At 41.1% G+C, this 14,694-nt stretch overlaps 2 protein-coding genes across 2 annotated transcripts in view; one reads left to right on the top strand and one right to left on the bottom strand.

Moving 5' to 3' along the window:
- eps8l2 (EPS8 like 2) overlaps positions 1-10,818 on the top strand; it is a 25,240-nt gene extending 14,422 nt beyond the window's left edge. Inside the window, exons 11-21 of the mRNA XM_034535276.1 lie at positions 944-1,032; positions 1,126-1,200; positions 1,988-2,136; positions 2,357-2,525; positions 2,617-2,651; positions 2,735-2,840; positions 3,158-3,277; positions 4,621-4,693; positions 4,801-4,972; positions 7,248-7,380; positions 8,204-10,818. Coding sequence (XP_034391167.1) covers positions 944-1,032; positions 1,126-1,200; positions 1,988-2,136; positions 2,357-2,525; positions 2,617-2,651; positions 2,735-2,840; positions 3,158-3,277; positions 4,621-4,693; positions 4,801-4,972; positions 7,248-7,380; positions 8,204-8,278 — 1,196 coding nt within the window. The 3' untranslated portion in view covers positions 8,279-10,818. The remainder of the gene's footprint in view (positions 1-943; positions 1,033-1,125; positions 1,201-1,987; positions 2,137-2,356; positions 2,526-2,616; positions 2,652-2,734; positions 2,841-3,157; positions 3,278-4,620; positions 4,694-4,800; positions 4,973-7,247; positions 7,381-8,203) is intronic.
- fads2 (fatty acid desaturase 2) lies at positions 9,156-14,694 on the bottom strand. Its single transcript, XM_034535277.1, has 13 exons — positions 14,511-14,694; positions 13,685-13,962; positions 13,152-13,262; positions 12,594-12,791; positions 12,406-12,507; positions 12,206-12,331; positions 12,048-12,108; positions 11,889-11,965; positions 11,652-11,749; positions 11,192-11,288; positions 11,023-11,102; positions 9,855-9,980; positions 9,156-9,670 (listed from the first exon to the last, which is right to left on the bottom strand). Exons 2-13 carry the CDS (start codon positions 13,892-13,894, stop codon positions 9,619-9,621), a joined length of 1,338 nt encoding a protein of 445 aa, XP_034391168.1. The 5' UTR covers positions 13,895-13,962; positions 14,511-14,694; the 3' UTR covers positions 9,156-9,618.

The raw sequence follows: 14,694 nt of genomic DNA, 5'->3' as shown, positions 1-14,694 counted from the left end.
TGTGCTTTGGTCTGTCTGTTATTATGTAAAAAAATATTGGCATACCAAAAGGAAGCACTAGTTAAACTATGCATGGAGGCTGCCTTGAGATGCAGATTCAATAAGTCCAAACTATTTGAATTGAAAACAAAAGTTTGTTCATCTATGGCCCGAAAGTGTATTAGCAGATAATTATAACAAAGTAAAGGTGCCAAGTAATATTCTAGACTGTAACATGTCGCTGAGTAATGTTTTACCAACCAACACCGGTGTGATGCTGTGTTTTTATGTTAACACACCTTGTTTCCATCGCAGCAAAACATTCTTTACATACATGCACGTGATGTGTTGTTTTCTATGTGCCTGGTCAGGTGCAAACACACGTATGTGTTGCTTTTATACACATCTTTTGGTAGTAAGTAACACAACGTGTGTGTTGTCCCCAACTACACAGACAAATGAGCTGAAAATTATGTATTCTCTTTCTAGAGAATCAATTTCTCAACTTTGGCTTCAGGATCCCATATCGGGTCATGTTGATCAAAACGTTTCAAATATATATTATATGAATATGATTAGGTATAGTTAAATCAGTAGGTGTGATCTTTATTCAAACTTCCATAGCTGAAAATACAATTTAAAAGAATACTATTCCTAAATTACATGACTCTGGTTTCTGGGGTTGTGAGAATGTTGAGGCCTTCTGGGTCACAAGTTGAGAAACACTGATGTAGCACATTCTTTCTTACGCTTTACTCTCTGGTCAAGGAGATTTGTTTCTAAATGCAGAGCTGTTAATTAAAACCATTATTGTACTGCTTGCCTTTATATACCTGACAAAAAATACAATTTCTTTGAACTGTGGCCAGAAAGTGAATCCTGTGTCCTGTCTGTGATATGTCTGAATGGAGGGCTGGTAACTCTGGAGTCTGTGTGTGGTCATTGTTGCTCTTGTTGTTTATAGAGGGCATGCTGACCCTGCGAGCCAAGCCCCCCACTGAAGCAGAGTTCATTGATAGCCTGCAGAAACTGAAGCTGGCCCTCAACCTCTTGGTGAGATATCACAGCTCCTAACCTCTCCTCAGTCATCACTTGTCTTCTGTTCATCGCCTTCTCACTGTGTATCTGTCATGGCGCCCCCTGCAGGCCAAACTGAAGAAACACATACAAAATCCAAGTGCGTCTGAGCTGGTTCATTTTCTCTTCGGCCCCCTGGAGCTGGTAAGAGCTATACATCTGTTCAGTGTGTGTGTGTGTCAGATACAGATTTGGATGAAGGGTATTACAGGTGATGCCATCATCTTTTGTGAATGCCAATGAAATAAGTTCTCCATGTCATCTGATATCCTCAATGTTGACTGAGCCCTGACGAAAACGCACTGAATCAAAGCAGTTAAGCGCTAGCATTGTTGCCGTAAAACGTTCCTCTTATTATTTTTATTTTGTCTGCCACCACACCCCTTGGCGCTCTGCTAAACTCTCACCAGACTGGAGCAACGTGGCTTTCAGCTGTGACTCAGGTGCAGCCACATTTACATAGTGCAGGTTTCCGACTCTGCACTTTACGGCCACGCCTTTGATACTGCTGGATAGAACGGCAGCTGTGATTAGGCTCTGCCTGTTGATCATGTGCAGTTATCTTGTTTGATTTGCTTGATAAGGTCAAGATAAAGCCAGAGCAGTAAGATTAGAAGTGTGGCTCATCAATAATCCACATGCAGCACTTTATATACATGTGTTGTTTTACAATATAGTTAAGATGCAGAGATTTTTGATGCATTTAATCGATATTTTATCCAGGGTGCTGTTTATTGATTTTCATCTGAAAATAATAAATCACATTCAGATTAAACAGCATGTTTAGTTAAGTTTAATTTCTTTATTGGACACTAGACACAACACCTAAAAAAAATGTTAGTATACTTTCTAGTATCGAAAATGGCACTTAATGTTTGGTATATAATAAATATATACAAACATTGCTAAAAACTTCTGAATGCGTCCACAGGTGCTGCAGAGCTGTGGGAGTCCTGAACTTGTGCGTTCAGTAATCTCCCCTCACTTCTCCAAAGACACGGTCGACTTCCTGCGGGGACACCTCACCCCCAAAGAGATGACCATCTTTGAGCTGCTGGGGGATGGATGGACCAAACCTAGGTACATAAATGGCTGCATTTAAATAGTACGTTTATCCAAAGCGCGTCACAGCTTCAAGCCTCTCATTCACACACCCAGTCACACACTGACGACATGCAAACTGCTTAGCCGGACCATCTGGAGCAATCGAGAGCTTAATGCATTATGTCGACCGGCTCTTTCTGTACGGATGTGTAGCTTAAAGGGACACATTTTGACAATCATGTTGCTCCTGTTGCAGAGCGGAGTGGCCCAGAGATCAGTGCGCGCCTCCTTATCGCCCTAAGTTTCGTAATGGCTGGGAGCCGCCGTTGGAGCTCCTCAGGACGGCCCCATGGGAAACAGAGGGACCCACGGGGCCACTGGGGTCTCCTACCAGCCCCGATTACAGAAAACACTCAGCTGAAGACGTAAGGGGCTTGTTTGTTGGCTACTGTCTGTGATGCACCGACCATTACAGGTCGTAATCCTGAACATGTAACAATCTGTCTGCTTTTTCAGTATTATGGAACACAATCCTCAAGCTCGTCAAATGGGTAAGTAATGAAGTCCTTCCCAAACTTTCACACTTCAAAAAACATGTCACAGTGTGATGAGCGACTACCGTTTGTCTTAACAGGTCTTACAATGGGATGCCCCCCACTCGCAAATATGCCAAAATTCGCTACCACTTCGTAGCACGGAATGCCAACGAGCTGTCAGTGCTGCAGGATGAAATCCTTGAGGTAAACGTTATTTTGTCATTTTAAATAAAATCTAAAACAAATGCAGATGTACATTGTAGCATCTGGCAGGGAGGATGCGAACCCCTCCCCCTTCTGGGGCAAAAACATAAATTGACATTTAAACTTTACCTAATCGGATTTGTCTCTTCACATTGTTTTAATGAGCAAATGTCCAGTGTTAAACCCTGAAAGCACTGAAGCAATTTAGTGTGTGTGTGTATGTGTGTGAGTGTGTGTGTGTGTGTGTGTGTGTGTGTTTCACAAGACTTGAGTTTAATTACAGTTAGCAGGACTGAGATGTGAAACATGTCTCACAGGTGATAGAGGATGACAAACAGTGGTGGAAGCTACGGAATCGCAGCGGTCAGGCTGGCTTCGTCCCTGTCAACATCCTGGACGTGGTGAAGATCGAGGAGCCAGAAGCCGTCTACAACCAGGTGACCTGTTGTACTATACATGCAGTGCATTACCATTACATTCTCTGATGGACACGATAAACCGTTGGCTGTGTATGTGCAAGCTCTTAAAGGAAAGCATTACAGCAGCAGCAAACACAGCGATACGGCAGTAAACAACTATTATCTATTTAAATATAGTGGAGTGATGGTGACTGTGGCTCGTTGGTAGAGCGTGTCGTCCTGCAGTCGGAGGATCGGCACACCATGTCAAGTGATCCCCGGCTCCCCGACTCCATGTCAATGTGTCCTTGAGCAAGTCACTTAACCCCAAATGTCTCCTGTAGGCTGTGCCTGTGGTGTATGAATGGGTATGAATGGTAATGATAGATAGTCGTGATGGGACTCTGCCCAGCCGTCGGCAATCCTTCAGTTCTGATTATGGAATTTAGCACCTTTTTCTGTTGGCATTGTTAAAAACAGTTACATTCATTCTGAGCCTTTTGTAGCTGTGTGGTGTAATTCTATCATTCCCACAGGCAACACAGCCACAGGAAATGTTGTGTTGTGAATACACTTGTTCCAGCTTTTTGATCTTTTATATATGACAGTTCACTCTCACTTACTCCGCCTACAGTCATGATCGTTATCTCAGCTGCACACCCTCAGCTGTGTTGTCAAGAGGGATGACAATGAATTGTGCGAAATGCAATCATAAACTAAAGTATGATGCAATGAGACGGGTCAAGGTTTCTTTAACACCGCTTGTGGGGGAAATCAAATGTTACTGCTGGGAATTGTTGCATCTGGGAAAAGTGCAAAGATGATTAGGGCACATGAAGAGTAGTCCTGATAAAGATATTTTAAAGGGATGAGTAATCAGTTGAATAAAAAACCTATATAGATATAAAAACAATGGATAGTATGTATAAATCACAGTTTTAATTACATAACTTTATTTTTATTTTTATACAAAGCTAAACAACTATGTAAAAGGAATGTTTGCAGTCATATCATCTGAACGCTGCTCCCAGATCAGTGCAGCTTTGCGTACAATCTCTCTGCACATGCTGTGATCCTAGTCATTGTGCAGCAATAAGTTCCCACCCTCAACAAAAGCCTACATTCCCATGGACACGCACTGCACATGCACGCTGCATGCTGGTTCACCAACGCCCTGCAGCAGATACTGCATGCAGCTACTCTTCCTGGTGTCAAATTCTTTCACACACATATTTTCTTCTTTGGCTCCTGGGCAAACATGTATCAACCACCAGTGAGATGAAAAACAAACCTGTTTGTGGAATAATAGCTGGTTTCTCATGAACTGTGTGTGCGTGTGTGTGTGTGCGTGTGTTTGTGTGTGTGTGTGTGTGTGTGTGCAGCCAGGCTACAGTACGTCACCTCCTGGTTCTCTGAGCCATGGAGACAGCTTCAAGGGTAGACCCAAAGACAAAAGTGAGTGAACACCCAAAAAAGTAAACAAAGCACAATTTGGGATTTACAGATCTTATTTGTCATAATTGCTCAATTCTGCCGTCTGCTGTCCTGTGTCTGTGCTGCAGTGATGGACGAGGTCAACAATGAGTTATTGATGATGATCACCGCGAACAAAAGCCAGCCGCCCGCCAGGAAGTTCCGCGTGGAGCGACCATCCAGCAGCCAAGTACCGCTCACCTTTGACTCAAGCCAGGAGCAGGTCACTGCATGGCTCAGCGCAAAGGGTTTCTCAAAACCGTAAGTCACCTTCACGACCTTCATCAATCCAGCAAAATAAATACTTCTCCCACACCAAAAGGTTTTCACTAAAGTGACAGAAGTAGGCCCATTAAAAGCTGCATTGTATTTCTACTCTAATAGCCAGAGGTGGAATGAGTAGCCTTCTAGAATAGTGTGCTCCAGTAAAAGTAAAAAAGTAGGCCAGTTACAAGGTACTCTGAGGATTTGTCACGGATAAATTAAAGAACATCTTTTTAGGCTACAAATAGATGACATTGAAGGTCAACGAATACATAAGTGGAATAACATCAACAACAAGACCCTTTCTGTCCAAACAACAGACTGTGCAGTCTGTCAATGCATACAGCTGAGCATCACTTATATAAATATACATATACTGCCTTCTCCACTGTAGAATTATCCTGAAAAGAGGCAAAACTCAGACAATTAAACTTGCGATGGACACAGCGGTGCCTGAAACTTATTTTAGAGTCAACAGAGTTTGTGGGCACGTGGACATGTAAACAATATAATCTGCACAGCAGGCTGCAGCCACTGACACACATATTAAAGCAAAGTAGAGATTGCACAAACAAAATGTACACAAGGCGTAGAGTGCACATGCAACTCTGTTGCTAGGCAACGTCATAGCCGCAACAGAGTGGTTACAGATGTTCTCGTTTTAAGATTTCCACAGTGTGTTGTCGTGCTCACCCGTCTGAACGACACCACCAAGTTCTCCACAATCTGCTGCGGGTTCAACTTCTCTACCCGTTCACCCGTCTACTCTGGCTGTTTGTCCCACTATAACCAGTCTACGCTGTCTGTTTGTCCCACTATAACCAGTCTACTCTGTTTTTTTGTCTACTCGGCCGGTCTGGTCTCACTGCGCTTCTCAACTTCGCAATGCTTTTAGCCAAATGACATGATGATGTCATTAATTCAAATTGATGTAACTTCTTTTTTTAACTATGTCAAAGGACATGAATACTAATTATAAGTACACGTGATCCTGGATCTGGTTGTGCATTCCTCTCTTTCACATGATTTTTACTCTGCGACATGACATTTAGCAGAGTTAAATGGGTGTGATAATAGTAGCCTAAGTTGTAGCCTGCTTAAGTAAAAAGTAAAGTAGAAATAAAAAATACAAGCACATAAAAACCGACATTGTTACAGGAACAAGATCAAATGTAATTTGTTACTTCCACCTCTGCAATTAATTTACTGTCAGTTGTAAGATTTGTGTTCAAAGCTCCGGGTCCCGTGGCCGCAGGAAATTCAGGATTCAATGAGTTAAAGTTTAACAATATTTAATGGCAAAGATAATACTCATGTAGCGTTCACGATCGTGGGGCCAGAAAGGAGGAACTCTCCACAGACGGACTGCTGCTCCCAGGGAGCCACAGACCGGGGCTGTCTCGAGTCTCCAGACCAGTAGAACCATGTTTCCCCAGAACAAATGCTCGGTCGTTAGTCTGGTCATGCAAATTAATTCACACCTAAAGGTTAGTTCCATTGGTCAGTTCAAAGGATGCCGCAGTTCTGTTCGCTAAGCCAATTGATAAGCTGGCGAGGTCAAAGCTCACACTTCCGGTCAAGGACAGGAAGTTCCCCATCAGAATAAAACCTACTATCCTGCCTTCAGAATAAAAGCAACACATTAGGTTTCAATCGGCATCCATTTTAACTATTGTCTAAACAATAAAACATTCATTCATTCTCATGCATCATACAGTTAATCATTACATTTGTCATTAAAACAGAATAATAAAACAGTGATCCTCTCTTATGTTTCATAATACATTCCTCCAGAATATTCCTCATAATATCCCAAATTAATTATCATATCTTTCTTTATGTATTAATTTAAAACATAAACTTCTCTTATCTACATGTGCAAATATATATAAAATCCACTACAACCCAACAGTCAGTAGTACTTTTTTCAAAACATTCAAAGTTTCTTTAAGATGAATACTACCTCCACAAATATGAAATGGATTGCCATGACATTTGATATTCACGCTCCCTTCAGGATGACTTGGGAAGAACAGGTGTAATTACTTACATTGATGATGGCTCAGTTCCATTAAATGTCCCAGCGAGCCATCCCAGTGAGCCATGCACAATACCAGGATGCAGATTTGTCTGCTGTTTTATGTTAAAATGCAGCCAACACTTTATCTTTGGATCTACAGTGTTTTAGCAACATCAGTGCACTTACCAATAGGAACTCTATTAAGAAATACATTCATATTTTATATTGAGTAAATGAATTGTTTGTTTGCAGAACTGTTGAATGTCTGGGGATCCTGACTGGAGCTCAACTCTTTTCCCTCAACAAAGAAGAACTGAAGGCGGTGTGCGGGGAGGAAGGCGGCCGTGTCTATTGCCAGGCCACCGTGCAGAAAGCACAGCTGGAGGTCAGTCACACACTTGTTCAAGTAGCATGCAAACTGTGTGCACACCTGTTACAGCAAAGTGGTTTCACAACAATTGAACACCGGTTCAACACGTTGGCAAAAAAAGTAAATAGCCTTGATTTGATGAATGCTCACCGTGCCCATCTTTCGGTCTTTATCTGGGCTCGTTACAACAAGCCCGTACACTCACACACAAGCTGATGTCAGCTGTCAGACTATTGAAATACATACAGGTGAAGTCCAAAAAGAGTTCAGAACTAACCCCCATGCAGTCAGACTGCTGAACAGCAAGCACTGTAAACACTTTGAATAACTATTTATTATTTATTTATTTGTGTTAATGTCCCTTATTTAGTCTTATTATAAATATATTTTAGGGATGTGAGAACCAGGGCAGATGCATTTTTATTGCATTTTAAATGCTCAACTGTACTTTTTAAAGTATATGACGATAAACTTGAACTTTAACTGGACAGGATTATTATATATTATTATATATGTCTCAGAAGGACAATAACATAATAACAGTTATGCAGAATAAGTAAATACACAAAACACAATTATGCCAAAGTGCCTATTTACAATAAACAGTAGATGAATCTCTTTACACTCTACGTATTGTAAATAGAAACTTTGCGACACACTAAATCATGGGTGAGATTTATAACTTAAATCTCAGATCTTCAACTGTAAACATTTAAACATGTAAACATTAATTACCTGTGATAATATTAATTCAATGTAAAATGTGGGTACGCATTTGTAAATGGTGAACAGAAGTTTCAAGAGAAAATACTTTTTAAATGAACTGTGTTACTTGCAGAAGACCAGCGACTCTGAGCTGCAGGAAATCATGAAGCGGCGGCAGGAGAGGATAGACTCTGGCAACAAAGACTGAGCAGCACGACCCTTCCAGAAGATTATGACCCACAGTAGAACATAATGAGATGTTGTATACATTTTTAAGTGTGTATTTATTTTGTATCACCCAATGTGTATGTATTCCAGTGTTTTCTTTTCTTTGGTTGTCACATTACATTTTGTTGTTGTATGAACAGAGGAACATATGAATCTATGCACTGTGTGTGTGTGTGTGTGTGTGTGTGTATGTGTATGTGTGTGTGTGTGCGTGTGCATGCGGGTGCGTGTGTGTGGGAACATGTGTAAGCACAACATGCATGTAATGTACATATTTGTATGATCAGTGTGGTCAATTTTTATGCTCATTGGCGATATTCCAGCTGTTTACTGAATGACTAAAATAAGTAGATCTTAGCTATCGCATATCTAAATCTGTGCCAGAATGTTTGACACATTTTCCGATATATAGCCAATTATTTTCATATTACCGTTTACCGGTATAATAAAACACACTCTGTGTTTCAGAAGTAGTCTCATCCTGTTGGTAACTGCAGATCAGCAGTAGGTATTAACAACATATTGTTGCTGTTATAATCAGAATTCAATTTCACAGAGAAACTGTCAATAATCTTGCATGAAGTTATTGTCAATAACTGTGAGATGATGTGATGAAAGTGTTTTTATGCAGCATGATATGTCGCAGTGTAAACTGCACAGGCAGGAATAATGAATTTATGAGATAATGTGATATAAAATAATTAAATGAAAATACAGGAAAAACATTTTAAAGACAGTTATAAATATTATGGGAAAAATTGTTTAAAGTTAATATTGTAAAAAAAAAAAAGTGCAAATATTTGATATTGTCTCTTTTGTTTAGAATTCTTGTGTTGGTCATTGGATTAATAATAGCAGAGGTGGATAAACAGTCAATACTTTTCCTTTATTGTATACTGTAAGATAAGAACAAGAGTTGCAAGTCAAGAAGTAAGTTAAAATTAAGTGCAGTAACTAATTCATCCTCAATTACACGGGACTTGTAATTTGTCCGTGTAATTGTCTCATTTTATTGTTCTGCTTCACATAAAAATATAATGAAAATCACTGTAAATACCTCACAATCAGTTTTCACAATTGTATTCATAACACCATACGACTGTTGTTCAAGACACTGTAAGGCAATTCAGAGAAACTCTGCGAGCACTAAAAACCCGGCACAGGATCTGAAAAAAGTGAACTATAATACCAACACTAAGAAAGATCATTCACACAATATCGACTGGATTATAAAAGCTAACAGATACAATCAATATATGATGCAGAAAAGGAGAAAAAAAATGGCGCTCCTTGTCGGTACATTGCAGATAATTAAAGTTGTCATTTGTGGAGATATGCATCAAGCCAGAGGTCGCCAGAGTTTTTCAGTGACCTGAAACAAAAATACACATGACACTCTTCAGACAAGCAATCCATCGCTCAACAATTTAGATTTGGTCATGACAATATGTATATCTCATTCTGTCTTTGTTATTCTGCCAGCTGCACTTTGTTTTGCACGATGAACAACCTCCAACCTGTCTCATCAGATGATAAACTAATATTCTTGGACTTACATGAAAACATCAGCGAGGCCTCGCCACATTGTTTTCACCTGGTAAGGAACGCCATGTTTCTCACACAGCGCGCGGACCTGCGGGGCCACCACGTGGTAGTTGTGGCGTGGCATCGTGGGAAACAAACTTCAAAGACAAAGGGAACAGAAGGCGTCAATCAGTGCCAAACGTGTCTCAACTAATGGGTTTTGAATTTAAATATATAATCAGATTAGTCATTTAAAAAGATACTGTTTGGTATGGAGAAGGATGGCTGGATTCACCGTTGTTTCACAATGTCTGAATAGAGTTAAACCAGCTTACATCCAGTAAAAAGCAGTCATTTGATGTCCACATTGGCTGTTCATTCTATTGTAATTAATACTGAACACAGAGGAAGGCATTTGTCAAAAAATATGCTTGTATTACAAAGACAAATACAGCAAATGTGAACTTTAAAATACTTTTTACAAGTGCAATTCAATCCAATGTACTTATATCATCCTATACACAGTATATATATTTCACAGAAATGACAAAGTTCTCTAACTCTCATTTACAGAATATTGGCAGGAAATAAACACTGCAGTCCTAATGTTTATATTTTACAACAGAACAGTTTAATCTTTTCTCAGTTAATATCATCAGAAGGATCATGTTGTGTTTTGTAGTTATCAAATGCACAGGGGCTCCAGAAATGTAACCCCTACAGTTTTCTATTTTCTTTCAGTCATAGTTCCTAAATGAAACAGCTCAAAACAAGGTGTGTGGATCATCTTGAGTAACCGGGTCAGGAGCTCTGAAGAGAGTTTTTCAAATGTATTTGTATCGCTTTGATGGTGCCATATAGTTATATATTATATTGGAGAGAAGACAGATATCTCTCCAGCCAATATCTCCAAAACCTCATCAGCTCTTTTAAGCTCTCCTACTGCATGATGTTTATGTTGAGTAAAATATTAAAATCATGTGATACACATTTCTCATATCTTTGAAAACTTTGGGATCTTTACTGGAAGTTAAAATAGTTTGGCTACATAAGACCTGATGACGATGACTACATGCCGCAGGAGCGTTGAGATCTTTCTACTTGTAATACTTATTGTATTATCTATAGAACTCTTTTAATTTCAGAAGCTTTTGTCTGTTTTTCCTCCAAACTTTGAACTGCACTCTATCCCTGACTTACTGGTGTTCGATTTGAAAGTTGAGGTGTCCGCTGAACCAGTCGTTGAAGGGGGACTGCTCAATATTACAGGTGGCGTGCAGCTTCAGTAGAGGATGACACAAAAGACGCGTTAATACACCGGCAGCACGCACAGCGGACTGTATGGACTGTTTGAATATGAACCAGGTACCTGCATGGACAGCCAGTCCTGGTGCTTATCGTGGTCGATGTTCATCGGCAGATGATTCATTTGAGTGACCCACACAAACCAGTTGCTCTCCAAAAACCTAATACAAGGCAACACAAGACAAGGGGCTGAATAATGTGCGACACCATATGGAGTTGTAGAAAGACGAGGAGTCACTTTAAGTTAGGTAATTTATTCATTATTTATACATCAGTCATAAAAGATTTAAAAGAACACATTTTGGGGTCCAGGTGTTTGTCCCCCTCCATTAAAACTTGATCTTCCCTATCTAGCTCTTTATTGTAAGTGTCAGTGACAGTAAATGTGTATCTTTGTTTTTTAAGTTGTTCCGTGCTGCGTTTAGAGCATGTGTTACACTATATGCTTCAAACAGGAGGTGTCTGAGTGGGGTTTGATGACAATATATCATTATGCTGTGTAAGTGTGTGTGTTTGCTGTTTACCTGACGAAGCTGAGGAGCACCACGGAGCCAAACAGACCATACATGGGCACCGAACAGCAAAGGTAGCGCAGGTAGTAAGACAGAGACCAAGCCAGATCCTTCATAAAGACAGAAGGGTTAATATGATCGATCTTTGTGATCAACTCATCTCTTATGTTTACAAAGCTCATGTGTAACCTGACATAACGTAGAACATGCTCATATAATCTGCACTGTAGACAGAAGACATCGTCTTACCACCCAGTCGTGGCGGGAAATCATGGTGCGAATGATCTGAATGTGGAAGTACACTGGAATGAGAAGCGGCGGTCCAACTAAAAAAAGAGAAAAGTGAACTGTTATTCCTGTGAAGTTTTCATAGTTTCACTCTTTTTTAAAGAGTTTAAGCATACATACCAAGAAAGAAGTACTGGTGTTGGTAGTGATAGGGCATATATTTGATCTTTTTTATGCCGTACTGTAAGAGAGAGGAATACAGAGTTAGGATGAGAAGCTGGTCAAAGATTATATAACAATATGTTAAAGAAAAAAAAGAAGTAAAATCAGTTCCTTGCCTCCACCGGTTGAGTTGCTCCAACTACGAAGACGTGCAACATGTTGACATCAGGGTCCTTACTGAAGATGTTGGGTTTGGCGTGATGCTGGTAATGCCGGTGATTCCACCAGTTGGCAGACGCTCCCTGAGGAAACAATCCTTTATTATCTCTGTCAAATCTTGGGAAAAGTAAAATGCACAACTGAGAATACCAATTACCTTCAAATGGCCGATGGCAAACTTGTGCAACACGTGATTCCAGCTGGACTTCTTGAAGACAGACAGGTGGCCGAAGTCGTGCTGCAGCCACCCAGCCTGCAGCTACAGAAGAGGAAGAGAAACAAGCATTAACTCAAAGTTCATCCACAATGACAGCGTGAGGGAAGAGATGATGGTGTTTGAGTCACCTGAGCAGTTGCCAGCATGACGGCGCTCAGAAAGGTCAGTGTCCAGCTAGTTCCCCAAATCCAGATGATCAGCCAGGCGAGGGCCTCCAGCAGCAGGATGTGACCCAGGTGGAGGCAGAAGAACAAAGGCCGAGCTTGAAACAGACCCTCGCGCTCCGCCTTCGCACGTAAAGTGTGGAAGTCCTGTGTGATTGTCGCCTGAAAGCCCAGTGGAAAAACACCAGTCATTGGGGGGTTCAAGAGAAAAGGGGATGTTCTCACAACATTTGAGGGTGTGCGGCTTTTACAGTTTTAGTACAGATTACAAAAAGAAGAAGAAAGAAAACAAGGCATTAAGACAGTTGGAGTTATTTAACAGCTAAATACACGAGTGTCCAGAATCTGAGATGTGCCTGAACACCGTTAGACTCATGAATAACACAACAGATGTGTAAAGGTCTGACCCCCTCCTTTTCCTCAGGTGTTTCTGGACATAGTATCGATCATGCCATGTTGTCCCACTGAGACGTGAATACTGAGATGTTCATTTTTACGTGAAGAATCTGAGACTGATCTCACGTTTTTGTTTCGGTCCTGGCTGGGCTCTGTCGCTGCCAGCTCTCCAATCAGCAGAGGCTTCAGAAACTTCCTCACAAACTTTAAGTCGGGATGAAAAGCAGTGAATGCCTCCTGGGAACCAGAAATGAGAAAGTGATGCAGTAAATACAAAAAAATGTGTTTTAGAATTTCAAAAGAGCAGATAATGGGCTTAAGGTTTAGCATACTGGTCAACAGATACATTAGTTAGTGGTTTTAATTAATGGGTCACAAATAGCAGTTTTTTGTGTTTGGCAATTGCACACAAAAAAACCCACTGTAAATTAAATAATTTAAGAAGTTTAGAAAGACAGTGTCTCTTAAGTGGTGCAATGGTGACATGTGGTAAGAAGCTCAACCTAAACAGTAAAAGGCTGGAAACCACTTGTTCAATGTTCAACCGTGTTGGAGAACATTACTTGTGTAGTAACATTCCACCACTGACAATTATGAACACCTCAACAACAAAGCTGTCTTGTGTTTTCAAGGGAATGTGTTGAAATGTAAAACATTACCGTGGCATCCTCTCCAGCGTAGTGGCTGATGACCCGGATCCCTCCTGGGTGCCTTTTGGCCCACTGCGTAATGTTGTAAACCTTCCGATCAATCACCAGCCACTGGTCATTCCTGTTGCAGTGGCTCTGCACCTCCTCCCAGGTGTAGACGCCACCAGCTCGCCCACTGACCTGCTCTCCTGCCTCCGTCAGCTGTCCTCCACCTCCCATCCTCACTGCTGCCTCTGGCCTGGGTCCACCTGCACACTAAAGGGCCAGTCAGCCACACACTTTGACACCTGGGTGTAAAAAAGAAGAGGTGTGTTTAATGCCCCACTGACAGTGTGACGTCACAGATTGTGCAGCGGGAGCAGCATCCAGAGGGGGTAACCTGTTGCTCTGTTTACTTTGACCACACAGCTGATTGTGACACAAAGAGCAAAGCCACATCTTCACTAATAATTGATGATGAAATATGACAACCAGGAGGCTGTCGGTGAGGCAGGGTGGATCCATTTGCATCATTTTGTCTGTATCGACATTAGCCTCCAATAGCGTGTACAATAAGTGCAAAATCGTCATGTAATGAAATATTGAGGAAAAATCTATATTTAGCCTGTAAGTGGTTTTGTGTGCGACTATTCATTTTTGAACAGCAGCGCATTGTGAGCAATAAGTCGCAGTTTATCATAATAACCGGTGTAAAAACAGGACAAAACATCAAACCACAGACCGTCTTATCGATGAACGTGCGTCGCCGGTGTATCGATTAGTTGAACAATACTTGCAGAAAGCGGCAGGCTGTAGAGGCCCGAGACATGAAGGTGGGAAAATATTTCACACTTACAGTATCCAGATTTTGGCTACTCTCCCCGGGTCTCAGCCACACCAACACACCGGCTCCCTTTATTTGCTCCCGTTTCGTTTAGACCCATTTCAAATAGTGAACATCACACAATTCATCCTCACCGTCTTCCCTAAAATGTTCATGGACTCATTCACCCACTCACTGTAAAAATTCCGAACCGATC

Source organism: Cyclopterus lumpus, chromosome 6 (assembly GCF_009769545.1).
Source record: "Cyclopterus lumpus isolate fCycLum1 chromosome 6, fCycLum1.pri, whole genome shotgun sequence".
NCBI classification, from domain to species: Eukaryota; Metazoa; Chordata; class Actinopteri; order Perciformes; family Cyclopteridae; genus Cyclopterus; species Cyclopterus lumpus.
This window is presented reverse-complemented; position numbering and strand designations above follow the sequence as displayed.